Source organism: Mycothermus thermophilus (genome assembly GCF_041956435.1).
Source record: "Mycothermus thermophilus strain CBS 625.91 unplaced genomic scaffold VTJ04scaffold_2, whole genome shotgun sequence".
In the NCBI taxonomy this organism is placed as follows: Eukaryota; Fungi; Ascomycota; class Sordariomycetes; order Sordariales; family Chaetomiaceae; genus Mycothermus; species Mycothermus thermophilus.
This window is the reverse complement of record NW_027191428.1, coordinates 2,811,704-2,837,494: the sequence shown is the minus strand read 5'-3', so window position 1 is coordinate 2,837,494 and position 25,791 is coordinate 2,811,704. Positions and strand designations below refer to the sequence as shown.

Here is a 25,791-nt window from a genome sequence, read left to right as displayed (position 1 = left end):
ACTACTTTGTTCGATGCGCATGTTCAACTAGAAAGACGACTCCTCACTACCAACCACATCGACCGGCGCATCCCGCATCCCGCATCCCGCATCCCGCATCCCGCATCCCACATCCCAAACCCCTCGAACCCCTCACTTCCTGGCCACCTCTCTAGCCACCTCTTCCCCGACCGTTCCGAAAATCGATCCACTACTCGACAAGAAATGCTTAGTCGACCACACACCGTTGGGCCCCGGATCTCGATCTGTCGTGCCTGTAGGCTCTCGGCCGAGCGACAATGGCTCCAGCCAGCAAATTCCCCAGCTTCCTCCCCGCACATTTCTCCGCGCTTTGCCACGCCATCCCAGGTATTCCGCATTTCGCCCGTGACTACTCGATCTCTCGCCACGTCTCAGACGTTCTTCAGGTCAAATAAGCCACCGCAAGGCCACTCGTCCGCCGACGCCACGCGTGGCCGGTTCGCCAAAGCTGCTACATACCATCCGCCTGGCTTGGACCCGGCCACCGTCTCCGAGGGCGTAAACCGCGTGCTCAACGCCTTTCTTGGACCTGTCGGTATCCATACTGAAAAATCTACACTCACGGCGCTTCGAGCACTCGCACAGATCCACGTCCGGCCCTCCCACGACGGCCCAGAACGGCATTCCGAAGACACCACCTCAGTGCGCAGTCAAGCTTCACAGCTTCTGGGACTGGGCAACCTGGGGTGGGGCAGGTCTACACCTTCGACAGCCGATGCGCCAAATCTCCAAACCTCTCCGCTCCGGCGGTCGCAGGAGGTGGTCAACATTATCTCTGAAGCCGCTTACAAGATCGTCACCGAGCCGGCCGTTATCCTCACGCCAGCAGTGCTGAGCGAGTACGTCCGCCTCCAAGCACGACTCGGCAGACCAGAAACCCTACCTGAGGTTCTCCATCTCTACGCGACCAAGCCGGTGCCCAGGTTGGTCTCGGGACAAATCCAGTACGACCAGCCCAACCCCGACAAAGCCGCAAACGCCGTTGATCCCGCCGTTGCCGACGTCGCTCTCAACGCTGCCATCGAGGCCAAAAACCTCGAAGCTGCCATTGGTGTTGTTGAGAATACCTACTCGACCAAGGCCTTCCGTCGAGCAAAACTTATCAAGAAGGCGCTGCTCCCTGGGCTTGGGATCGTCGGAACCCCGGCTGCTATCTACATCGGGGCCACCGAGCTAGCGAAATTGCAAAGCTCCCTGGAGCCTAGAATCGCCACAGGTTTTGCCTTTGTCGGAGCCCTGGTCTATGTGGGGTGCACGGCAACGCTAGGCATGGTCGCTCACTTCACCGCCAACGACCAGATGAAGCGGGTGACCTGGGTGCCAGGGACCCCGTTGCGCTACCGTTGGCTCCGCGAGGATGAGCGCGCCGCCCTCGACAAGATTGCGTGTTCTTTCGGTTTTTCAGAGGAGCATCGCTGGGGCGAAGAGGAAGGCGAGGAGTTTCAGTTTCTGCGTGAATACGTGCTGACCAAATCCATGCGCCTCGACGCGGTCGAACTCATGCCCGGCATGAATTAAGATCCAGGGGAAAGCCATTGGGCAGCAAAAAAGTTTTTTCGATTTTTTTTTTGACAGGGGGCGGGAGCTGGCGAACGGGCAGCGCCGAGAACAAAAACAAAAAATGATACGGCGGCTTGTGGACCCTGGACGCTTGGCGGCCTTCCGCTGCGACCAGGGGAGGCGTCCCGACGGAAGCCAAAAAAGAAAATTCTGTCGTCACCGTCCGACCAACAACACCCAACCCAGCCGCGGCTTGGGTTCCCGTCCACCACCGACATCAGGATCGACTTGTCCATGATGCCGTTTGTGTCGATGCTCCATGTCCATCGTTCCTGGATCGCCGCATCCAACTCAGACGCAGGCAGCCCGATGACGTTTACTTGATGACAACGGTTTGGAGGCAGCATGACAACAGATCCACCATGCGCATGAGGCAGCCTCCCATGTGATACTTACCTTCACTTGTCGATACCCCAATATACTGCTCCACACACCAGTCGGCGCTACCTATCTCTCTCTGGTGATTCAGAAATCTTTCCTCCGACAATTCCCATTCCGAAACATGCTGGCTGAGTCAAACAAGAAAAAGCCAGGGTCCGAAAAGCCATGTTTGCTCACACACCCCCCTCCCCCTGTCGGCGGCCACCTCCCGAGCCGCAGCCACCATCCAACCTCGTTCCTGTTTGACGTGAGCCGTCTGTCCATTCGCCGTGGACCACCAGGGTCCAGGCGAATTATACGCCAGGGATCTAGACTTACACTAGGAAGGGTTGATACACATTGTCCGAGCCGCAGGATCGTCTCTCTGTCTCTGTCTCTTGTCCGTCCGTGGTGATAGATAGTGTAGATCCCCCGGGGCGCGACTGCTCATCAGCGCGCGCGGGTCTTCTTTTTTTTTGTTGAGGAGAACTACGGGTAACACAGCAGTTCATCCCAAGCCTTCCATTCTTTTCGGTATCGTTGTTCTTTTTGTGTTTCTTGACGTTCCTTATTTCGTTGGTCATGTTTGTCTTGTTCGTCTCGTCTATCCTTATTTTCGTTGACAGCACACTTGACCGCCATTCCTGAGGTGAGCCCTCAGCTCCAGCACGGCGAGCGGTCTTCAAAGTCCAACCGTCGAGTCTAGTCGCGCCGCTTCTTAGTCGCTCTTTTTTCATTTTCATCATTTACCATTACGTGTTTTCTCCTTCCCAGCTCGAAATGGCCGACGGCATGGAGGCCATCGATCGATGCCAGCACTATGCTCGCGTCTTCGCTCATTTGGACCGGAAATCGGCTTCCTTCACTTACTGGTTTTTGTTTGTCGGGAACATCTCCCTGTTGATGCTATCCTCCTTCCAATGGGCTCGGTGAGTTTATGGCCTTGTCACCTCCGTCGGCGTTCCCGGTCAACTAACCTTAGTATTTCCGCAGTGACTCAGCCAAACTCCAAGGGCTCGAGGAGCGCCTCGGCCCCCGCGCCGTTAAGGCACAGATGCGCCGAACCTTGCTCATCTGCGGTGCTTACGGCGCTGTGTCGGTGACGTCGGTCGTGCTAGAGGTGTTTGCCCTCCTCGGCATCCAGTTTTGCCAGCAGGAAGATCTTATGGGACTGTACTGGGCAAGCTGGACGACGCTGCAGGTCGGTTCTACCGTGGCGATCTTGGGGATTTTGTTGGCGGCAGCATATCAGCTGATGCCCCTTACCGCACCGTGGGTTTCCTTGGGACTGCTTAGTTATTCTTCCTGCATCATAACTGATGAATCTAATCTGTTGATAGTCCGTGGGCTCTTGCGCTCGGTACTCCCATCCTGGTCGCTGGCGGCATCGCTCACGCTGTCAGCGGCACCGCTAAGGTCCAGGCGAAGCGCTTCATTCGCGGACCCTTGCTTCGGGCGCGGCGCTCTTTCTCGTCGATGCGTCGACGGATCGGACCCTCCCGGTCGGGATCTGATGAGGAGAACGCTATCGACTTGCCCATGAGCAGAGCGTATGTGTTCTCTCCTTCCTGTCCAGACAGCTTCACATCACAATATGGAATAGACTCGATACGTCTAACACTTGAAACCAGGCAAACCCTCCGCGCCGACGATGACGAGTACGACGACCTCGACGCGTCGCGCATGCGCAGCACCTGCACCAGCCGGCGCAACAGCCTGGACGCGGCCGAAATCCCGGCCAAGTTCCTCGGCTACACGGAGAGCGGCAACCCCATCCTGCGCTTCGATGCCGCGAGCGCGCCGCAGATCGACTCGGACCGCGGCGAGGTCCTTGGCCGCGCCCACAACGGCGACGTCATCGTCATGTTCCGCAAGGGTATGACCGTCGTCACTGGCACTCCTGGAGGTGGTAACACCCCGCAGCGAGTAGCATCCACCACGCCCACTCCGCCTCCCCTGCGCTCGCCCTTCTCGCCACCCCCCATGTCGCCCACCCCGACTCTGTTCGGCACCCCGTCCCGCTCCGGAAGCCCCGTCAGGAAGGGGCCCAGCAGCTGCAATAACAACAAGCAGCCCTCGGATATGGTCGCGCGCCTGCAGGCGGCCCTGGCTCTGGACGAGGATGCGGTCGCCATCGATGACATCGAGCGGCAGAAGAGCTTGAACAGGGCCGCCGAGAAGACCGCCGCCAGTCGGACTGATGCTGCTGATCCTAACACCCCGGAAAACCGTCTCTCCCCGCCCCCGCAATCGCCGCAAACGCCGCAAGAGCCGGAACACGCGCTCCTGCACCCGCGCGCGCGGTCGATTCGTATTGTGCACCATCCTAGTCCCAGGAAGGATTCCAGTCCCAGGAGGGGGGGTTGGTGAATGACCTGCCCCTGAGAAGGGTCAAGTCGGTGTGTGGCGGCGGCAGCAGAAGCGTTTAACAACTGACGCCATGGTCTTGTCTCTCGGGATTACCATTACATCATCGCGTCGTGCGAGTGTTACCGGCGAGTGAAGGGGCAGGGTTCGTTACGGGACTGCCTCGTCACATTACACCTTGCTAATACCCCCATTTCGGTTTGGATGGGCGTTGTTACGCTCGATATCATCTCTCTTTCCACTATCACTCTCGTTCGTTTCCTATTTTCTCTCTCGTTTTGGTCTTTTTGCCTTTTTGTTTTTGTTTGTTTTTTGTTGCCACAGCATTCACTCTCCTCCCCGCTCGTTTTGGTTTTGGTTTTTGCATTTCTGGTCCGGGTCAGGTCAGGTCAGGTCAGGTTCAGGTCTGGTCGGGTTTGGATCGGGAAGGGAAACACAAAAAGGCATGGGACTGTATAGATAGTGATACCCCCCTTTTTCTCATTCTTTCTTTCCTTGATACCCCGCCCTTTTCCCTTCTCTTCCAAACAAAAGCATATCTGTGGTCTGGTCTGGGTTTGCTTTTCTTTTCGGCATCTGGGTACACGGGTCGGACACTGGCATCGGGGTTTGTTCATACATACCAAGGTTGTTTTGTGTTTGGTTTTTCTGGGTTTGGGTACACAATGGACGGGACGGGCTATAGACATGGAGGAGCACAGCGTCACAGAAACTCTTCTTGCATCGAGTCATCATCGTCCTCGTCACATCTTTGCATCCTGGGCTCGGTGATGGGTTGGGGTTGGTTGGGTTGGAATACTACAGGGTCAGGTCACGGGCGCATGCTTGTTTTTTTTCTGGGTATGGGTCTGGGTCTGGGTCTGAGTTTGGGCAGAGCGGGTTGCTGGGGTTGTATGGGGATGGTGTGATGATGGTGGTGGCAGTGTTTTTGGGGAGCTGTGTTGCTTGGATCGTCTCTAGGTGCCTGTCTTTGGATCTCGATTTTTTCTTCTCAAATTTCCATATTCTTAGCAATAGTATTAGTTACTTAAATCTTAATTTCTACCGGAGTTCCCTTCGGTAGCTCAAAAACAATCCCCCTCTCTCTCAACCTCCCAACAAACTCTGTGTGTGTTTTGACAACCGTGTTCACACGAACACTCTCTCATTCTCCGAAGCCGGATCTATCCATCCCAGAATTCCTGTACGGAGCCGTGAATGACATCTATCACATCTCATATTATCCGTCAAGGACAACATTTCAGCCGCCACGGTCTACTATCTCGTGTACCGTTCACAAAGTTCCCAACATGATGCTGACACACTCAACATCTCCACTTCACACTATCTCTCTGTTTCTTCTCTATCAAGTGATAAGTATCGCCATTCTCTTCTTCCCCTTCCCACTTGGCGGAGTGACCAACAGCCGCGGTGTCCCGTCTCGGCGTTCCCTTGGCACGGTTGTTGGTATGCTTTGTTGTCCTTCCAGGTTGTAAGTTCGTCTCGTTGTCTCACACTCAGCCTCATCCTCGGGCCTTGGCTCGGGGATCTAGATAAGAGGCTACCCATGTCGTGTCACATGCTGAGGATACCTTGTATGGGCTGGCTGGTTGGACACACACCCCTCCGACCCTGGACATTTTAGTACTCCGTACGTAGGTCCTAGTATCAACTTACAGCATGCCGAGCCGGATGCCTGCATATTTACCTCAAGACGGTTTGGTCATCGGCTAGCTGCAGCACCTGCTGCAACGTCAGACGTGAGATGGGGGAAGCCGAGCCTGTCGTGGACTCTCTCTCTTCCTCCTAGGGCCCTTGTTTGCGTGCGTCTGTCCGAGCCGCGTCGCGCCGTTGGGGTCGAGGATCTAAGATCTCTGGGGCGAGAAAGGGACATGTCCATCCATACATGCATGAGGCCGGGGAGAGAGAAGGAGGTAGGGGGTAATGACATGGCAATGCATGCATGCATGCCCAGATCTGGGCAATCTAGATTCCCGGTTGTATCACTGAATAGGGAAGCCGGGGAGGAGGTGGCGATGGTTTGGTGTTGCTCAGTTGAGGAAATTGTTGTTCGAGCAAGTGGAGGAGAAACGGGGTAGATGGGCTAATCGTCTGAGTTGTCATGTCCACCTCTTCACCGCCACAATGCGTTGCTGTCTCTCAGGTTGGTCAAGTGGCAGGCGGTTACTCCACGCAATTATCTATCTCCACAAGATCAGGTTTTCTCCCAACCCCGACCCATGAAGGATTGAGTACCTGAGGTGGTTCATTTTCCGTTCCAAGACGGGCCAAGACCGTTCGATGCCGATGCCGAGCCCGTCCTCCCGTCCGGGGATAAGTGGGTCCAGTGATCGGCTCCGGTGTGGGTCTCAACGGACCGTTTCATGCATGTCCGTTCCGTTGTGTCGGGTGTAACCGACGGGATGGACTAACGCTGGATAATACCCGATTGTAGGTGAACTGTGCAGGGGAAGATGACGGCTTATCTCGGCTCCGATCATTGGATTTGCCAACAACACTGCAGCTCCGAGCAATATGCATCCAGACTGGAGGGAGAACCAAATCAAGATGCTTCATACATCTTCCACTTCTCTGTTGTCGTGACGCAATAAGTTGCCGCCAAGAGGTTACAGTTACAGCCCCCGGCAGCATCCTGACGTCAAGACTGAAATTCCAAAAAGAATTCACCCTTGCCCCTGCCGGGGCGGGAGCCAACACTTAGGTATGCATCACAAACCCAGTACGCAGAGGGACCAAGAGCAACTCGTATGCTCGAGACAAATAGCATTCCTCTATCTGCCCGACCTCTATCACCAACCAAGCAGACCAGCAGGAAAGGGTCACTCTACTACACCTTGCCGGCCCTGCCCACCTGCAAGATCTCACCCGTCGGCCTATCATCACTCCTCAGCACCGGCCACGAAGTCCCGTCCGCCTTGGCAAGGGTCACTTCCAGCTTGGTGCCAAGCACCTTGAAGGTCGACTTGGCTGGGTCGATGGCGGCATACAGTGGCACACGCGTCTTGTACCGCTTGACGGGCGTGTCGGTGGTCGGCAGGTCCAACACCACCTCCCGCTCTTGGAACTCCACCTTGGCCTCGTCCTTGTTGATCTTTTTGAGGAAGAAGGAAGCAATCACCGAGGTTGATGTTTGGTAGAAATCGGTCCTGTGAGGTGGGGGTGAGCATACGTACGCGCGAGCTGGTATGACGAAAAAGGACCCGGGGCTGCAACTTGGGGGGAAACAACAGGCACAGCCTGCCTTGGCCGTTGCTCTGGCTGGGAGCACCTGTTTTCCTCCCCGCAGAGTTGACACCAGAGAAAAAAAAAGAAGAGACGCCGTTACTCACCTGACCGTTTCCAACACCTCCTCACCCCCATTCGTCTTGGCCTCCTTCTCCTTCTTCCCGCTCCCCACAAACAAGTGCCGGTCCTTGGTCTTGCACCCTTCAATCTTCATGAACTGGTCAAACTCCAACACGCGGCGCTTGCAGCAACTGTAACCCTTGCTTCCCTCGTGGAATATCGGTGCGCCCGGGTGGTGGACGCATTTTTCGCCCTCGCGGCTGGCGCCCTTCTTGTAGACGGCGCCGCAGCCCCTCCGGCGGCACGTCTTGCCGTCGGGGATCTCGATGGAGTCGTCGTCGTCCTCGGACTCTGGCGGGGGCGGGGGCGGCGTGGGGATGTGCTGGGGCGCGGTGATGGGGGCGCGCGGCGGGGGAGGAGGCAGGTCGCTGGCGGCCGAGGCGACGAGGGACGGGTCGGCTTCCTTCTTTTCGATCTGCGGCGGTAGATCGGTGGTGCTGTGCTTCCCTTCGGTGCAGGGGGGGATGGCCATGAATTCTTCAAAGGTGAGAACGCGGGGTTTGCAGCATTTCCACCCTGTTGGTCGTGGTTGTGGCATGCATTAGCTTGACTTGTGTCCTATATCATAAAGTGTACAGGAGGGTGGTGAAGGAAGTCCTACCTTTCTGGCCCTCATGGAAGATTGGCGGGCCTGGATGGTAGCGGCAGACCTCTTCTGGGTCTGTAAAGGTCTTGCCGCAGCCCTGGTGAACGCACTTTTGCGCCATGGCTGGTGCTGTGGGAGGTGTCTGGAGGGAGGAGCGTGAAGCGAAGAAGGGCAGACCGAAGATGATGGACTTGGAAACGCGAGGCCTGACTGAACAATGGAGGTCGATGACGGCGGACCAGTTCTCTCTCAATCTGAACTGGAAGGATCAAACTAAAATGTTGTTTTGGATGGGCCGCAAAATATCGGGGCAGGACGTCGTCGGCGTCGCAGTAGTCTCGAAGTCAATAGAAGCTTCCAATGCTGTCGGAAAGGGAATGGAATCCAATGCCACTCTTGGGAAGTGGGGGCGGGGTCCTGTGGGGCACTCGGCCTGGGGTCGCTGACACTAACCTGGACAGGAATAGTGTCGATCCGCTGGCTTTTCCCTGATGCTGAATCGGGAAATAAGCTCCCATGAGCTGGGGCTCACACAAACATCAACAACATCCAACTCGTCATCACCAACATGAGAGTCACAAGCCGTCTCTTACAGTCGTGCCGAATTACGCTTTTCACCCGCGCCACCTGCGGGCTCTGCACTCAGGCGAAATCGGTCCTGTCCGATGTCTGGGACCGCAGGCCGTTTGTGTTCCACGAGGTCGACATTGTCAAGCCCGAGAACAAGAGCTGGCGTGACCTCTACGACTTTGACGTGCCCGTCGTAAGTATCCTCGAACATGGATGTAGACCAACGACGAACACATACCTTACTCAACCTGCCCTCTCTTCCTTCGCAGATCCACGTCAGCAAAGCAGCCTCCCCTCCCGAGGACCCCAAGCTGTCCTCCCAGGCCAAAAAGTTGATGCACCGGTTCACTGTCGAGGAGGTGCTGGCAAAGATGGATGAGGCCTAGAGGTAGCATGAAAATGCCTCGTCCATCCTATTCAATTTTCTCTATGCCTGGAATTACTTCTCAGGACTCCCCCCTCGCCGCCGCCACCGCCTCTTCCATCCCTTTCGCTAGCACCGAGTAATCCATCGCAACACTAATCATGTCAAACCCCTTATCCGCAAACTTCCTGGCCTGCTCTCCAGAGACGCAGTAAATCCCGCTCTTGCTCCCCGCCTCCCTGGCTGCCTTCCGGATCCTCTCAATCGCCTCGCTCAACTCGGGATGCATCTCCTGCCCAAGAATCGGCCTGCCGATGTTGTTCCCCAGGTCGAACGGCCCGACAAACACCACATCCACCAGCCGTGCAATCTCCTCGACGATGTCCAGCGCTTCGCGGGTTTCGATTTGGACCATGGTGAGCAGGCTGTCGTTAGCCTGCTGGAGGTAAGAGGTCAGGGTGAGGTCGGGGCCGGCTGAGGGAAACCCTTGCAGGGCGAAGGGGGACCCGAAACCACGGCGGCCTAGGGGAGGGTACTTGGCAGCCTGGAGGACGGTGCGGACTTCTTCGACCGTGCGGATAAGCGGGATGAGGATCTAGGGTATGCGTAGTTGGGCTGGTTAACTCAGGTATCTAGGTGCTTTGTTGCTTGTGTTGTGAAAACAACCGGGAGGCAGGTTGTCGGATTGGATTGGATTGGACTGGATTGGATTATATTGGGTTCAAGAGCTTCTAGGTTCTTACCCCATGTGCTCCGGTATCTAGCGCTCCTGTTCATCCATCAAAGATGTGTAAGCCCCTTTCTGGGTTGACAAAGACTCGGCGCTGAGACCTACGCTTAATCATCCACGGCTGGAAATCCGGCAGCCTCACAATGGGGGAGACGCCCATGGCCGCAATAGCAGGGACTGCGTCGTGCATGGCGGCATCTATACGGCAAAAATATTCAGCAATCTGCATCTTTTTTGAGCTCAATCCCTCACATTCCCGACTGCCTCACCATCAATGTTGCCATGCTCGCAATCCACCAGGACCCAGTCTACTCCGGACCTCGCGAGCAGCCGTGAGAGGTTGGCTCCCGGAAGTGTTTGCCAGACACCCAGGGCAGGGCGTTTGGCTTCAGTGAGGATTTGTTTGAGGCGGTTGGCTCGGAGCATTGTGGGATAATGGGAGAGTGAGGCGTAGTTTATCCAAACAAAGTCGAATGTCGATATTTTTAAGCTTCCGGTTTGTAACCCGGGAGTGGCCCAATTTCACTTGATCCGATGGAAGGCGTTCAATTTGCGGGGGAAACCCCATCTCGTTGATGTCTGATTCCTACCTTACCTTACCTCAACTCAGGGACTCAGGGACCAGTTTCAGTCCTAAACTTGGTTCTGAAGCAAGATATAAAGCCAGAGAAAGGGACTGGGTCCTTTTTCAGTTCAAGGGACAATTCAATATAAACCCCACAGACGCCGACTTCGACCTCCAGATCTCTTGAGCTTACATCACATCCAGCCCCTCAACCTCCGATATCGTTATATCGCCAACATCCGTTACAACGATCACTGCACAGGCACGCTTGGCATCAACCAAGCTTCGCTTCCAGCTCAAACAACAGGGCTGCCTTTCTCTTACACGAAGTGGTCAACGAGAAAAGAAACTCTGACAACAACACTCTTATTTTCCTCTTCCGCATTCCCATCACGTCCACAAACCTATCGCCAGCCGACTTGAACCAGATACAGCCACAGCTCTCCGATCAGCTGCTCACTTTCTTCTGCTTCCTCGCTGAACCCAACCTTACTTCGTTGGTCATCTGAGAGCTCACCGACCCTCAATTGCTGCTGGCCTGGTCAAGTCGGCTGTCATCGTTGCTCATCCTTTCCAACTTCTCACCACGGCCACCGCCACCATCCCAAACTCACTTATTTCAGCACGCTATCATCACCATGTCGGCCCTCAATGCATATATCGATAGTAAGTCATGAATTCCCCATCTCTCATGGAAACAGTCCCTCAGAAGATGCTGACCTTCCCTCTCACAGAAAAGGTGTGCATCATCACCACCGACGGCCGCAACCTGGTCGGCAACCTGGTTGCTCACGACAACAATACCAACTTGGTATGTATCCATTTCATTACCGCCCTTTCTCACGACTGCACCCCAGAGGGTGTGACATGATACCACCCAGAAAGAGAACTACATCAAGACACGAATTCGCAGAGGACTAACTCCACATCCCTTCTCCAGGTGTTGAAGAACACGGTCGAGCGGGTAATTCACTCCCCCGACGACTCCGAGCCGTCTGCCGAGGTGCCGCTGGGTCTGTATATGATCCGCGGCGACAATGTTGCCCTGGTTGGTCTGGTGGATGAAGCCCTGGATGCCAGCATCAACTGGACGCTGGTCAAGGGTGCGCCGATTGGGACGACGAAGCATTGAGTAGCCATCGATTCGGGTTTGATTCGAGTTTCGTCGTTTCCTTTCCATTTGGCTGGGTTGGATGGGCTACGGCTGGGCAGGGGCATAGGACCGACAGGATAGATGGGATAGCGACGGCTGAACTCTGGGATATGTGGCGTGGCATAATATGGGAAAGAGGATGGGAATCTGGGTTATGACATGGCGGGCGCATTAATTGGGTATGCCTCACCCTTCCCATCGTCAACTCTCATCCCTTGACAGCCTAAGCGCCTTGCTAACGGTCAACGGGAGAGGAAAGCCGGTGATATGATAGATTTGTATCAAATGCAAGATACCCAACTTCATAATGATGATCACCAAGACAAAAGCAGCCAACCATCTGTCTATACCATGCCTCTCCATAACAAGCTGTGCATGCCCCTTCCTTCTAACTCCAAGCTCCCCATCCTAACCTACGCAGCAAACACCCTCTCCAACAAAACCTTTGCAAACGTCTTCCTCACAGGACTGTCCACCATCCTATTGATCCTATTCCCCTTCCTCCGGCTCAACCAGCCCATGGTATCCCCCGGCACAACATCAAAATCCACCGCCTCCATCGGGTCCGCGGGATGCGTCTGCACCGTCGAGTCCTTCTCCTCGGGCTTGGCCCTGCCGCGCCGGTCCACCACGTGCATCCCCCGCGTCCACTGCCCGCACGTCTCCACCCGGATATCCTCCGGCTCGCTGACCGGCTTCCACCCGGCATCGTCGCGCGTGGTCATGTACCACACGCACAGCGGGTCGTGCAGCGACAGCCCCTCTCCGTGGTCGTTGCCGCCGAGGATGGCGTCGATCTTGTCAAACGTGCCGTTCATGAATGTCTCCACCCACTGCGCGAGCGGAGACCCGGCCTCGCGCAGGGGCACGACGAGCTGCGAAAAAACGGGCCGCGTGAGCTCGTGCGGCGTGGTGATGTCGAGCGGGAACAGGGTCAGATTGAGCCGGCGGGAGAGCTTGGGCGGGTACGGCGGCAGGACCGACTTGCCGTGGATGGCGGGGGGCATGGTGGATGCCGGGTCCGGGGAGGTCAGGGCAAAGACGCGCGCCGCGGCCACCGCGTCGGCGAGGCAGTTGAACTCTGCGCTCGGGCTGGCGTTGCCGGGCACGTCGACGGCGCCGCCCATGACCACGAGCTCCTTGACGCGCAGGAAAGTTTCGGGGTCCTCGGCCGCGGCGAGGGCGACGTTGGTCAGCGGGCCGATGGCGATGATGGTGATGCTGTCGGCGGGGTTTTCGCGGAGGATGCGCAGCATTTCCTTGTGGGAGGGCGTTTTGCTGGGGGTGAAGTAGCGGGAGTAGGATGGGGGTTCGGCGGTGCTGGCGGTTGGGCTAGGGGAGTCCTCGAAGAGGGTGCGCCAGGTGTCGGCGGGGGAGAGATGGGGGTGCTGATTGTTACTGGTTAATCTTGAGGTCTCTGAAGGGATAGATAGAGAGGAAACTTACGGCCTCGTGAACGCCATGGAGACCATCCGAGCCGTCTGGGGTTGGTTAGCGGAGAGAGAAAGCCCCAGGTTAGTTGCGAGAATAGGGGTAGGCGAGGAAGACATACGGAAATGGTCCGCTACAAGTTGCTCATCCTCGAGAGCATGCTCGGCGCCGATGGCCACGATGGGCTTGTACGTGCTCAGAGCTGGGTAGGTGGGCTTGCCGGTGGTAGCGCGCCATGCCATTTCCTTCTCGAGCACGTGGAACAGAGCAACGACATTTCGAAGACAGCTCTGTCGGGGCACATTGCCATAAGTGACTGAGATCATGACCACCTCGAGGTCCTCTGGGTTGGCGCTAAGCGCCAGCAGCAGGGCGAGCACATCATCAACACCTGGATGCCTGTGTTAGTTGGACGGACTGAAATGATTCCGGCCAAGGTAATTCTCGGACAAACCTGGGTCGGTGTCGATAATGATGCGATTTTTGGGCGCCATAGGGGTGGTTGTGAGGGTTGTGAGGCGGCCGGGTGGCTGCGCTGAGTGAAGGCGGGGCTGAGGGGCAGGGTGTGAAATCCAAGTCGATATAAGGGGCAAAACCCAGAGACACACAAGCAAAGGCAAAAAAAATGGAAGAATGCAATGGAGTGTGAGAGAGACAAGTATATCCCAACCAGCTCGTTCACGGGTGTGGCGTTTGGGCCTCAAGATATATTTATATGAAGTGAAGAAGTTGACGAACCTCGATAACAGGCTCGGCCTCGTCGGGTTGCTTCGGTGAGGGGCCCCGGAGACCAATACCACCTCAAAGGGCTCTAAACCTTTGGAGTTAAGTTCCGCCTCCACGTGAGACTTCAGACAGCACAACCGTACTCCATCTTACAGACATTTGCCAAATCCCATCTCACAGATGCTTGCCGAAGTAATCCTGTCAGTGGGATTCGCCGCCTTCCGATTGTTGGGGGCTTCCGCCATGCTCGAACGGTTCCAAGGTTGGCTGCATCATCAAGACCTGCCCGATTCGGTGGGTTTGGTCCAGCCCTACCCCTGAAATTGAATCTTTCGAAGATGTCGGCGGGTTTGAAACAGTTTTCTGAAGCCAGGCGAGCTTCTTGCCACCCCATTTGGACACTCTCCAAAGAGTCCCTGAGCCTTGTCCCATATGCCCCTGTTGGCTCAGGGCTTACTCCGTACATGTTCTGGGATACTGCATGGAAGCATTTTGGAAGGAGAATTGTCTCATCAAGAACATTCACTCTGGCTTCACTCTAGCTTGCTATGGCAGTTGTAACAGTACAACAAGCACAACAAGTAACGGGCAAGAAAACAGGGAGGACGCCCATATATATCCCTCACATGATAGGTTGTCAAGAAACTGTCGGCCATCCATCGATATCACAGTATGTTACCATGGCCTGTGTCCCTGATACGCAGGCAAGACCGGAGAGAAACCGGCGACAGGGAGCTCTCCCTTCGCCGCCTCTTTCTTCCCTTCTCTCAGCCCAGCTTTGCCCTCCGGCCTCGGCTTGATACATATCGGCTTCGATATAACGCTATCGATCACGTGAGACTCACCGTCCCGAGCCCACAAATGCCCCGGCCGCGTTTCTGGTTCTGCTGCGGTGCCTGGAGCCCCTGTCGCCCTGTCACGGTAACGTTAGCGTTCCCGAGAGATTGACCTGCCCAGCGAATAGGGACCGCCAGAACAGGAATCTAAACTTTCTGAACACCTTTCACCTGCTCGTAAAGAGCCACGACTTTCGTACCGCGCTGGGCTGCACCCCTTTTCCCTTCGTCCTCACTATCGACATCGTCGTCCACCTCGACCGACAATTTTCATCCTCTTCTTCTCCAGCCCGTATAGAACCCACCACTTACTACAATCATCAATCCCCTTCCCAAACGACTTCTCCATTTTCTCCCGTTCAACAGAGACCCAAATCCTTACCCAAGCTCTTGTGGTCCTGCCCACCCATCACCCCCTGCCCTAGGAGGACCCTCGACCGGCCTCCATCCTCCCATCCCGCAATTGAGCATCCGCTCACCCACCGATTATCGATCCCTCGGCCGATTCGTGCTGTGCCGACTGAATTGGCACGCTTGACGCGCCCTCGCCTTCTCAGCCCGGCACCGAATCGTCGCCAACCCGACTTTTTCCTCCCCCATCGTCTCATCTCTCTACACCAGCCGCCATCATGGGTGCCTCAGTGTCGACACTTGTTGGGTGGACCGTGGTGATCGGGTGTGTCTATCTGGTTGTCTTTGGCATCCCCGGGCAGCGGAAAGGCCGTGACACCCTGCGTTCGACCCAACGCCAGCGCATAGAGGAAAAGAAGGAGACTCGCAAGGAGCCCAAAGAGAAGACCAAACGCCAGAAGGCTGAGAAGCCCAAAGATTCCGATGCCGCTCAACAGAAGGCTAAGCCTTCCAAGCCCGCCCCGGTGACCAGCCACATTGTCGACACCAGCTCGGAGGACGACCTCGATAACCGCGAGTTCGCCCGCCAGTTGGCCAACGTCAAGCAGGGCACCACCCTCAACGGGCCCAAGAAGAGCGACGAGAAGCGTACCAAGTCGGTCAAGCAGTCTCGTGCCCAGATCCTCAGCGACGACGATGACAAGGCCGACCGTGCCGCCAAGTCCTCGGCCCCTTCCTCCACCGCCGGCGTCGATGCCGATGACGATGAGTCCCCCGCCGCCTCTCCCGAGGTAAAGGCCGCCGATGCCGCTGGCGTCGCGGATATGCTGGAGCCCAAGGCTCCCGGCCCCTCGGTTCTCCGCCTCACCGACACCGACAAGGTCAAGGATAAGAAGAAGAACAAGAAGGCCAAGGAGCCCGAGAAGACCGAGACCAAGAAGCAACGGCAGAACCGCCAGAAGGCCGAGGCCGCCAAGGCCCTGCGTGAGGAGAACGAGAAGCAGCGGAAGGCCGACCTGGAGGCCCAGCGTCGGCAGGCCCGCATCGCCGAGGGTCGGCCTGCCAAGGACGGCTCGACGTTCCTGGCCCAGCAACAGCAGCAGAACGCCTGGAACGGCAGCACCGCGAGCAGTGCCACCAATGGCACCGGGTCCGCCGCGGCCGTGCAGCCCCTCGACACCTTCGACACGGGCAGCTACACCGACGTCTCCATTCCCAAGGAGAGCACCCCTGTCAAGCCCAACCCGGCTGACAGCTGGATTGCCACCCTTCCCTCGGAGGAGGAGCAGCTGGAGATGCTGCGCAACGAGGAGGACTCGTGGAACACGGTCACCAGCAAGAAGTCCAAGAAGAAGAATAAGGAGGCTGCTGCTGCGGCGACTGCCGCTGCCGAGAGTGAGCCGGAACCCGCTCAGGCTGCCGCGGCTAAGTCCACCCCGACCCCGGCCCCGGCCCCGGCGACCAAGAGCAGTGCGCCGGCTGCTGCTCCCCTGAAGAAGCAGGGCAGCAGTGTCGCCATTTCGAAGTCGTCCTTCGCTGCTCTCAGCACAAACGAGCCTGAGGCCGAGGAGGAGAATGAGTGGGATGTCTAATCTCAACACATCCCATCATGACACACTCTGCGCGGCCGCAACTGCGGGCCGCTGTGGTCTGGTGACGCCAACACCTCTCCCACTACCCTTCGCCCTCGACATGCACTCACTAGACCGCATCACCCAACCCGGGATCACAGCCTTGACTTTGGCTTGCTTCTTTCCTCTTCTTTATTTTTTCTCGTGACGTTTTAAACATAGCTTGCGTGTGATGAGTGGATCGGGGGATGATTTCAACGGATGAATGGACGGATGATAGGGGGGATGGAACAATGGAATGGACATGGGGGGAGTTTGTTTGCCGCGTGTATGTACATTTATTTACACCATCGCTTTTCACTTCGCCTGGGTTGCTCTGCTCTGCCGAGGACCGGACCAGAAAAATACTCTCTGGAGTTTTATTTTACCTTTTTTTCTCCCTTCTTTTCTTTTTCGTTTCGATCTTCTCTTCACCATGTCTTTTTTTCCCTCTCTTTCTCCCTTTCGACACGGAAGCTCTTGCCAGAGTTGGGGTTTTCTTCTTCCATCACAAAAGGTATGTCACTGGGGTTGGATGAACAGCAACAACAAAAGACAAAACGATCATAGGGATGGGGCAGGACGTCTAGGTATTGAACTGGGATGGGCAGCGAGGGAGAAGGGGTCGTTTCTAAGTATTGCTGAAGAGGGCAGGGAGGAGCAGAGGGAGAAAAAAGGGAGATGTTTGATGGGCTCTTTACTGGCCGTGCTAGGTGGCTATTTATCTTCTAGATGGACGAGAGGGGGTAATGCAATGTGATGCGCATTATGCATGGGATGTGAACAAGTCTTGACTTCCAGGCTGTTGGTGACTGAGGTGGGCTTCTTCTGGTGTTTACGATGGTGATCTGGAAGTGGTCAACAGCCACCGACACTACCAAAGAGTCACTTCCAGATCGATACCTGAGTTACCACCAGGGGCCGCGCCGATTTCCAAGATGCTCACCCATACCACACCGTAAGTAGATCTTAAAGCCCGGAGTGGAGGTTGTCGGGCCTCTTTATCCGTTCGCCTCAATGCAAAGGAACTGCAGGTCTGCCAAGACACGACCTGCAGAGAAACCGCGCAATCCCCTTCCCCCCCCCCCCAAAAACGGTTGAAGATGGAGGTTGATTGGGACTGGTTGACACGTGCAGACGACTTGCAGAAATGCAGGTGCGCAACGTAAATCTTCAACGACTCTTTCCGGGTCAGTACTGCAGAAGGGTGGAGGGATTTGATGACCCTCTTCCGGGTTGACATCTCTCTTCAAGCCCAGGTCTATGTCTCTGATTCAGGCACTCCTCCGTCTGGACAACCACGGAGTTCACGAGGTTTTTGCCTCGTTTGTCGGAAAAGTGAACATTGACAACAGGCTGACATCGGTGCTGTCCTCAGTTACGAGATGAGTTACCAAGTCCATACCTTGTAGCGAGATTCATGATTCTGTGAGATGAAGCAGCTGAACAAAACAGCCTCTCGGAAGTGTCGGTGCTCGCTCATGACCCTTGCACAAGAAATGAGAAATACGAAGTGAGCTTGGGGGGGCACAATCTTGAGCAGCAACAACGCCACTCCATCCATCCCAGGTTTTCAATGCTGGTGTCATGATGGATGTTCATGATGATCAAGAAGAAGGATTGGGATTGTCTTCTTTCCTTCCTTTTCCCCAGAGTACAGGATGCAAGAGACATGCAGCCCGCCCTTTCCGTGGGGGTGTATCGTCGCATTGGTCGCTCGATACAGCAATCCATCGCAAGTCCGCCTTCCCAGACGGGAACCAAGCCGTTGCAGTCGCCGCTGTACTCCTGAATCGATGGCGCTCTCCCCGCATCCAAAGTTTACGGATCATAGATGATGTGCGTGCATGTTTCCACCTGCCACCCACCATTCAGCAACTTCTTTTGTTGATTGATGAATTGCTTCTCAAGTGAGAGAAACCGTTCAAGAGAAATGGAATCGGGAAGACACACTGATGCCCAGTGACATCACTCCAGTCATCGTTCCAGCCTCACTTGACTGGCCGTTGCTGGAAATTGCTTCGTCAGCCCTGCCCCTGAGTCGGAACATGACATGGGTCTGGCGTGGCATCATGGAGGATCCATCCTCGGATCTGGGGCTGGACTGGACTGAACTGGACTGGGCAAGGCACCAGGCCATCTCCAAGCCTTCCATCTCACCCCCACGGAGGCGTGGTGTCCACTTTGACCTGCCCCCAGGACCGTTGTTTTAATTGACTTGCCATGTTCCTGGACTGGCTTGTTCCCTCCTTTTGTTTCGAGAAGTTATGCTTGGTGGAGGGGGTCCCTTGGGAGGAAAGAGCTTGCTTGCGTCCATTCTGTTGTTTCTTTGCGCCTGTTTCCAATCCCAACCAAATCGACCAAGCCAACCCCTTCCTTTCACTTGTTTCTCCAGAAAGACGCAACGACGCTGGGCGCATTGCGCTGTCTACGGAGCATCACACCTTCTCTCACTCTCTCCCATTCGATTTCTCTTTCTGTTTTTTCAACCCTCCTCTTCCCCTTTCCCACGGGCTGAGGTTGGTTTCAAGTTTCCCATTTCCTTTAGGCTCAAACCTCCCTCTTTCAGACATTGCCGGTATTCCCGGCCGAAACAGCCGGCCACCGACCCGGCTCGTCCCTTGGTCGGTCCTCTCGCGCATGCCAACACCTCGCCATCGGTTTGCATAGCCCCTGTGTATCGGCCGAAGGGCTGAGAGGGTCTACTTACTATACAGGAGAGTCCAATCCTCCATGATAGCCTAGACGGCGACCGACATCCTGGAACCTGCTCTCACTTTTCCTTCATCCTTCACTCTTTTACTCTCACATCCACCTTGACATCGGTCGCTTCCCCGCTTCCCAACCGGAAGGACTCTATCCGTCTGATGTTAGGTTGCATGCCCGCTTCCTAGTCGACAGCAGACGACATCCAACTTCACTTCCCCGCTCGAAAGCCATTCCCGGCCTCATACCTACTCCCTTCGGATTCGTCTGCCCCGGCTTGACACGACTGCTATGACGGCCACCTCACCTCCGTGGTAGACTCGTCCCAGATTCACACCACGGTCCTTGGTCCCAGATCTACCTGACTTCACAGATCAGTACTCAACTACATACCTTGTCGACCTTGGCGCCCTTTCTGCATGATCATACATATCTCCGAGTGAAGCTAGCCAGAGCCGACAACCACGGATTGGGGTTTATCCCCTACGCCAACCACCGGCCATGACTTACATCGGTGCCCTTCAGTCAGCCCTCTTCTACTTTCTGTGCTGCACACCATGCCACGAGCTCGTGTCGCGACAGAAAACCAAGAAGCAGGCCAAAAAGGAGAAGAAAATGCACCAGCGCATCATCATGGACCAACCCCACCTCTACCGTCATCCGGAACCCTTCCAGACGAATCCCTACTGGGCCGAAGAGATCCGCATGGGCCCGAGCCTTCCCAGGAAACGCAAGGGCAGCGACCCCCTTAGCAAGACCCTCAGTCAGCGATGCTTGACCACCGCCAGCCGCGATGGCCGTCCGAGCATGGCGACCACTGCCTCCGACATGAATTCCCTCCTCACCAGCCCGCGCCCTTCCTACAGCCCATCCCAGGCGGGTGGTCGCCTCGGCAGCTCCCCAACGGTTGTCCCTGAGGAAGAACCGGGCAGCCCACTGAGCAAAACCACGTCCATCGGTGCCTCCACCGCCCACCCTTCCGACTGGAACATGCAACGCTATCAGCGCGAGGACGAGGAGCTCTGGGGATACGAACAGCAATCGCTCCGGGGCGTCGGCAGCGGCGGCACGGGACACAAGCTCATGGACGCCATCAAACACGCCGGCACCTCTGCGGGGCGGTATATGGAGTCCAAACTTGCCGGTCGCAGCCCGGTCGTGACGGACAAGGATCGGTATAATTTCTACTTTACCCCACGGAATCCGCCCGTGAACGAGTATCATCCTCCAGTCGTCTCATCAAAGCCGGCGGATAAGGAGGCGTTGCGGTGGATGTTGCAACCCCCACCCCCGGCCAAAGTCATGGAGGGGAAAGTGCCCGTGGCGCGCAGCGCCAGCGGCGTGAGCCAGGCCTCGAGCAGGAGCAGGAGGACTGCGGCCTCGACAGCGGGGCGCAGCAGCAGGGCGAGGAGGCCGACGGCTGGGAGCGAGAGGTCGCTTGGAGAGCAGCAGAGGCGGTGGAGGGCGAACTCTTATGACGTTGATGACGATGAGGATTACGTCCGGCCGTCATCATCCAGGCCGTCAGTCGCAAGGACAAGGTCGCGCATGTCGTCGGCCGCTACGACGGCACGCACGAGGAGTCGGAGATCGACGGCCGCTACGACCATCCGCAGGAGGAGCTCGTCGACCTCGACAACCACGGCAGATTCGGAGGTGGAGGCTGTGCTTGCTGCCGCACGCAGACAACAGTCTCAGAAGAAGACGAGATCGCCACGGGGACGCAATCGCCGGGTTGGACTTGGAAAGGAGGTAGAAGATACGGACGGTTATGACACGACGGAGGAGGATGAGGAGAAGGCGAGAATTGCGAAAACGACATCTGGTGCTACCTCGGGCTCGACATTGGCGGCGGCTGATAGCACCGGGTCCCTGTCGACTTCGCAGAACGCCGGCGGCAACAACAACGGGGCGCGAAAGGCGAGGTTGCCGACGATTATGAGCTCGGGAGGTGGAGATGATAAGGCATCAGAGGAAGCAAAGAAGGGAGGGGATGAGCACAACGTCACGCCGCTGAAGGGACAATCGTCGACTTTAGCTGTTTCGGTCCCGGTTGCGACGGCGGCATAACGAGAAAAAAACAGGTATTTCTTCTATCATTACTCTCACTCACTCACTGCCTTGGTTTAGGGGTAATGTTTCTGAAGCTTGCTAGCATAGCTTGGGCGTTAGAGAGACGGGTTTGGTTGGTACTCTTTAGTTTGTTGTTATTACACTATGCATTTCGGGTCGGGTTTTAAAGGAGTCCGGTCGGTCGGGTTGGATCATGTCGCTGGCAATGCAGACAGGCAGACAGGCACGGTATCTGGAATGAACAGAAAGAGGAATTCAGGCAAGACAGAGGTACAGAATAGTACAGACTACTAGGCATACGAGGGTGGGATTGTGCAGATCCAAGTTTGTTTAGGTATGTTTTTAGCGTCCTCACCAACCTGTTGTCGACCTGAGTGACTGAGAGTGTTGGGCAGCTGAAGTTGGTCCCTATCCATTCCTGGATGTATGTCGGTATAGACCCGAACTGGGGGGATTGTGGAAAGCCAGGCATATGGGTTCAATGAGAGCGTTTTATAGATAGCATTACGAAAGATGTGAAAACACGCGAACTCTTGAGGACCGGGTCCATGCGTGTTGCCTGTTGATTGCCAGGCTAGTCGTCAAGGGGTTGTATTCTTCCTGTCCTCTGTGAGGCAAAATATAAAACTCATTGGTTTGACTCGGTATGAGGTATTCACTTGCCCATACATACCGGTCTCACAAATACAGACCCCCTTCCTCATCATCATCACCAACCCCGAGATTCCGTATCTGCTCCTCCACCCGCCGTCTCAGCTCCTCGTCTGACAAAGACCCTCCCTGGCCCCGTTCTGATGATGTGTTGGTTTGTTGTCCCTGTCTTGATCCAGCCACCGCGTCCATGTGTAGCTCCCCGCCGCGGATGACTCCGGTTTGGAATGTCCCGTCTGACCAAGCTGGGTGCCGACTGGGAGTGGCTGTTGTCGTCGTAGTAGTGGTGGTGGTGGTTGTTGTTGTGGTTGTTGTGGTGGTTGGTGCCGCCCCAGTCCCAGATCCCGCCGTCCTCGCTCGCTCAGCTGCCGTAGCGCCCTCGCCACCCTCCCCGTTGGTAGTCCCATTCGAGTTTACACCATTCAAAAGCGCCCTCCACCTCGCCCTCCGTTCCCTGTCCTCTTCGGTATCGTCGTCCGTCAGAGAGACGTCATCGTCGTCGTTTGTACCTCCCGTTGTTCCCGGTTCCTCATCCCTCACACCCCCCTGGAAATCGTCCCAACCCACCCCGCGGCTCTCCACCTCGGCCCGCAACAGGCGGATGCGCTCCTGCATGCGCTCAATGACCTCCTCGTTCTCGCGGATCGCGTCGATGCAGTCCTGGTCCGGCTCGGCGCGGGGCGGCATGGGCCCCTGCGCGCCCTCGGTTAACGGGTGGGAGGTTGGAGGCGGATTGGCGCCCAGGGCGACGGCGGTGCCCTCGGCATAGGGACGCAGCTGCTCGTTGGAGTAGTCGAGGTGGGCGATGCTGTTCCGGAGTTCGAGGAGCTTGAGGTAGAGGGAGGAGAGGGGGAGGTCTTTGAGGGCCGCGGCGAAGCGGGTGGGGGTGATGGGTTGGGATTCTGCTGACATGGTTCTGCTTTTCTTTTTCTTTTTGATCTCGTCGGGTGAGGTAGGATTTGATTTGGGGACGTTGGAAGGCGGTAAGATGAGGAGGTTGGAGGTTGGAGGTTGGTTGGTTTAATCCCACGGAGAGGTGGTTCCTCCTGGAAACCAGGTTGCGGATGGAGTTGTGATGGTCAGGTAGATGAGGATGAAATGGAGGCTGAAAGTTGAATATTTGTTGACGTGGATTCCGTGGTGGAAAAATGGTATCATGAGCTGATATTTGAAGGGAAGTGGTTTCCCTGACGCAAGCTTGAGCTGCCTGGAGGTCTTGAGCTCTGCTCCTGCCAGCTTCTGGAATCGCGGGGTTCTTTTGGAGTAAAGCCCCGCTGTGGGGCAACGGACCGGCTGGTGGGCAGCTGGAACCGGCCAATGATATGACGGGAAATTGCTCGCTCGGGTGGATCCGTTCCTGCGCCGAACTGTCGGGTCCCGCAGATTTGTTTCCGTCGCTTCCTGACCTCAACACAACCATCACAAAGACCCGACCTAAGGTACTCTACCTAGGTCTCCAATCTCCAGAATCCTCCCACCTGCAACTCCACCTCCACGCTCGAATTGATGGCCGGCTAGACAACAGCACAAAGCACTCCGTGTGCTGCATCGCAACAATGAGCAGTTGCAGCCTGGGCGTCCGTGCCTTGAGGCCCAGCGTCCAGGCAGCCGTCCACCATGTGACAAAGCACAACTCGAACAAGTGCCTTCTCGCTCCCTTCTCGACAAGATGCGCTGCCCCGTGGACATCATCATTCCCGCAACACTCCCAACTACAAATACAACGACAGACCGCACGGTTACAAACACCTCCGCCCCGGCCCCGTCCTGCCCTTCCCCCATGGCTCGGCTTCCGCACCCTCATCGGCACGCCCTCCGTCATCACCCACTATGTCGACTTACCCCCCAACTACACAGACGAGGAAGGTCTGCCCTTTGCCAAGCGTGACCTAGAAGCTTACGAGGTCCTGGAGATCTTCGGCCCCAGCATTAGCACACCGGATGCCAACAAATTGTTGAGGATATTGCACGGCCGCCGTGTCGCCGGTACCCTCGATGACCCCCAGGTCAAGGTCAACACCAAGCGCTTTTCCGCCAAGCACCAGGAGATCGCCCTCGAGTACCTCCGCCGCAAGGTCCCCGTTGATGAGGTCATTAATGCAGGGCTTCGCGCCGAAGACGAACTCGCTGCGCTGGAAGGTGGTGCCATTGAGGAAGCCGATGCCGAGTGGGAGGAGGCTCAGAAGGGCGGGAAAGCCGTCGAGGCTGAGGGAGAGCCAACAAAGGCCGGCCGCCTGAAGCTCTACAAAGAGGAGAACCAGGACAGCCCCAAACCCACCAAACCAGACCCAAGCAGCGTGTACGGAAAGAGCGCCTTGGACGAGATCCGCGCCATCAACAAGGCGAAGTGGGAGGCATTGCTCAAGAAGCAGGAGGAGGAACGCAAGAAGCGCGAAGAGGAGGAAAGGTATGGCAAAGCCGGTCCCTTGGCCGTTGCTGGCGAGCGTCAAACCCGCCAGCTGAGCCCCAAGATGCAGGAGTACATCGCACGCGCCACCTCTGACCTCAAGGAACCACCCAAGATGACATGGCGGCAGCGCATCGGTCCCTCGGCTCTCTTGGTCCTCGGTGTCACTGGCATCTGTCTTGCTTTTGCCGAGTTCTACCGCCCACCCAAGCGTGACTCGCGGCTGTTCCCTGATATACCACCCGCTGCCGCCACCGTCGGGACTCTGATCATCGCCAACTTACTCGGCTGGGTTCTGTGGAAGGTCCCTCCGATGTGGGCGATTCTCAACCGTCATTTCCTGATTGTTCCGGCCACCCCTCGCGCGTTTTCCATGTTTGGCGCCCTCTTCTCGCATCAGTCGTTCATGCACTTCCTGCAGAACATGATCGTCCTTTGGTTCATGGGCGTGCGCCTCCACGATGAAATTGGGCGTGGTCCCTTCCTGGCTACCTACTTCACGTCGGGCACCATGGCGTCTCTCGGCACTCTCACATGGGCCGTTCTGCGCAGCCGTTTCGACATCACATCTCTGGGCGCATCGGGCGCCATCTACGGCATCGGTGCCGCCTACCTGTGGATGCATCGGTTCGATTACTTCAAGGTGCTTGGCCTCCCGCCGCCGCCGAGTGAGGGTGTTCAGGGCATGACTTTGCTCGCTCTTGCCGTCGCCCTGAACATTGGTGCTCTCTTCACCGCGAAGCGTTTCTCTATCGACATCACCTCGCATATGGTGGGCACTGGTGTTGGTATTGCTAGCGCCTATGTCGTCGAAAAGAGGAGGGAGATGAGAACGCAGCCCACCAAGACCTTGTCGGCGAGCAAGGCGTAACTTGGTGAGTGATGTCATCTCGGCACCGATGTGATATAAGGACCAACTTGTACATGCCTTGTTCTTGTACTTTACCTTTTGGAATATGATACCTCTTTGCACATGACTTCTAAAAACATCCTTCCGTCTATCGCCCATTATCAGTTTCCTTGGAACAGTGTTGCGTCGGGAAATGCAGCCTTGCCTGGTCAGCAACTGGCCTTGGCCAGCGCCATGGTTCCCGGGATCAAGCTGGACGAGGACGCGACCATTGGCCGATCAGCCCCCACTATTCACAAGCCGCGTGCGCTGAAGCGGCGCGCTGACGCAAGTGACGAGCTAGGCTCGTGTGGTGGAAGCGGCACACAACAAGGATGCGTCTGCGGCCTCCAAAACCAAGATGACGGCTAAGAAGGGTCCACGAGGGGGAAGAGAATTTTGTGAAGGGAGGAGGAGGGGTCGTGAAATGAGCGATCACATCACAGTGAGACAAACGTCTTCGGCCGGATTTTGAGGGTGTCGCGGGGCA

General features: G+C 56.5%; 12 protein-coding genes across 12 annotated transcripts; 8 read left to right on the top strand and 4 right to left on the bottom strand.

Moving 5' to 3' along the window:
* Positions 1 to 204: 204 nt before the first annotated feature.
* VTJ04DRAFT_3188 (uncharacterized protein) lies at positions 205 to 1,539 on the top strand (the record flags this gene model as incomplete). Its single annotated transcript, XM_069361060.1, has 1 exon — positions 205 to 1,539. One exon carries the CDS (start codon positions 205 to 207, stop codon positions 1,537 to 1,539), a length of 1,335 nt encoding a protein of 444 aa, XP_069221709.1.
* A 1,182-nt stretch (positions 1,540 to 2,721) lies between these two features.
* Positions 2,722 to 4,311, top strand: VTJ04DRAFT_3187 (uncharacterized protein; the record flags this gene model as incomplete). The annotated part of the gene is made up of 4 exons (XM_069361059.1): positions 2,722 to 2,870; positions 2,935 to 3,213; positions 3,282 to 3,491; positions 3,573 to 4,311. 4 exons carry the CDS (start codon positions 2,722 to 2,724, stop codon positions 4,309 to 4,311), a joined length of 1,377 nt encoding a protein of 458 aa, XP_069221708.1.
* Positions 4,312 to 7,135: 2,824 nt separating this feature from the next.
* On the bottom strand, positions 7,136 to 8,360 carry VTJ04DRAFT_3186 (uncharacterized protein; the record flags this gene model as incomplete). Its single annotated transcript, XM_069361058.1, has 3 exons — positions 7,136 to 7,454; positions 7,638 to 8,169; positions 8,255 to 8,360. 3 exons carry the CDS (start codon positions 8,358 to 8,360, stop codon positions 7,136 to 7,138), a joined length of 957 nt encoding a protein of 318 aa, XP_069221707.1.
* A 447-nt stretch (positions 8,361 to 8,807) lies between these two features.
* Positions 8,808 to 9,195, top strand: VTJ04DRAFT_3185 (uncharacterized protein; the record flags this gene model as incomplete). Its single annotated transcript, XM_069361057.1, has 2 exons — positions 8,808 to 9,002; positions 9,079 to 9,195. 2 exons carry the CDS (start codon positions 8,808 to 8,810, stop codon positions 9,193 to 9,195), a joined length of 312 nt encoding a protein of 103 aa, XP_069221706.1.
* A 60-nt stretch (positions 9,196 to 9,255) lies between these two features.
* On the bottom strand, positions 9,256 to 10,329 carry VTJ04DRAFT_3184 (uncharacterized protein; the record flags this gene model as incomplete). Its single annotated transcript, XM_069361056.1, has 4 exons — positions 9,256 to 9,768; positions 9,917 to 9,942; positions 10,009 to 10,101; positions 10,173 to 10,329. The coding sequence occupies 4 exons, from the start codon at positions 10,327 to 10,329 to the stop codon at positions 9,256 to 9,258; spliced, it is 789 nt and encodes a 262-aa protein (XP_069221705.1).
* Positions 10,330 to 11,106: 777 nt separating this feature from the next.
* On the top strand, positions 11,107 to 11,600 carry VTJ04DRAFT_3183 (uncharacterized protein; the record flags this gene model as incomplete). Its single annotated transcript, XM_069361055.1, has 3 exons — positions 11,107 to 11,134; positions 11,203 to 11,279; positions 11,409 to 11,600. The coding sequence occupies 3 exons, from the start codon at positions 11,107 to 11,109 to the stop codon at positions 11,598 to 11,600; spliced, it is 297 nt and encodes a 98-aa protein (XP_069221704.1).
* A 434-nt stretch (positions 11,601 to 12,034) lies between these two features.
* VTJ04DRAFT_3182 (uncharacterized protein) lies at positions 12,035 to 13,546 on the bottom strand (the record flags this gene model as incomplete). The annotated part of the gene is made up of 4 exons (XM_069361054.1): positions 12,035 to 13,009; positions 13,068 to 13,102; positions 13,174 to 13,443; positions 13,507 to 13,546. The coding sequence occupies 4 exons, from the start codon at positions 13,544 to 13,546 to the stop codon at positions 12,035 to 12,037; spliced, it is 1,320 nt and encodes a 439-aa protein (XP_069221703.1).
* Positions 13,547 to 15,243: 1,697 nt separating this feature from the next.
* Positions 15,244 to 16,557, top strand: VTJ04DRAFT_3181 (uncharacterized protein; the record flags this gene model as incomplete). The annotated part of the gene is made up of 1 exon (XM_069361053.1): positions 15,244 to 16,557. The coding sequence occupies one exon, from the start codon at positions 15,244 to 15,246 to the stop codon at positions 16,555 to 16,557; it is 1,314 nt and encodes a 437-aa protein (XP_069221702.1).
* Positions 16,558 to 19,782: 3,225 nt separating this feature from the next.
* VTJ04DRAFT_3180 (uncharacterized protein) lies at positions 19,783 to 21,351 on the top strand (the record flags this gene model as incomplete). The annotated part of the gene is made up of 1 exon (XM_069361052.1): positions 19,783 to 21,351. The coding sequence occupies one exon, from the start codon at positions 19,783 to 19,785 to the stop codon at positions 21,349 to 21,351; it is 1,569 nt and encodes a 522-aa protein (XP_069221701.1).
* Positions 21,352 to 22,032: 681 nt separating this feature from the next.
* On the bottom strand, positions 22,033 to 22,917 carry VTJ04DRAFT_3179 (uncharacterized protein; the record flags this gene model as incomplete). The annotated part of the gene is made up of 1 exon (XM_069361050.1): positions 22,033 to 22,917. The coding sequence occupies one exon, from the start codon at positions 22,915 to 22,917 to the stop codon at positions 22,033 to 22,035; it is 885 nt and encodes a 294-aa protein (XP_069221700.1).
* Positions 22,918 to 23,561: 644 nt separating this feature from the next.
* VTJ04DRAFT_3178 (uncharacterized protein) lies at positions 23,562 to 25,283 on the top strand (the record flags this gene model as incomplete). The annotated part of the gene is made up of 1 exon (XM_069361049.1): positions 23,562 to 25,283. The coding sequence occupies one exon, from the start codon at positions 23,562 to 23,564 to the stop codon at positions 25,281 to 25,283; it is 1,722 nt and encodes a 573-aa protein (XP_069221699.1).
* Positions 25,284 to 25,385: 102 nt separating this feature from the next.
* Positions 25,386 to 25,673, top strand: VTJ04DRAFT_3177 (uncharacterized protein; the record flags this gene model as incomplete). The annotated part of the gene is made up of 1 exon (XM_069361048.1): positions 25,386 to 25,673. The coding sequence occupies one exon, from the start codon at positions 25,386 to 25,388 to the stop codon at positions 25,671 to 25,673; it is 288 nt and encodes a 95-aa protein (XP_069221698.1).
* Between the last annotated feature and the right edge of the window lie 118 nt (positions 25,674 to 25,791).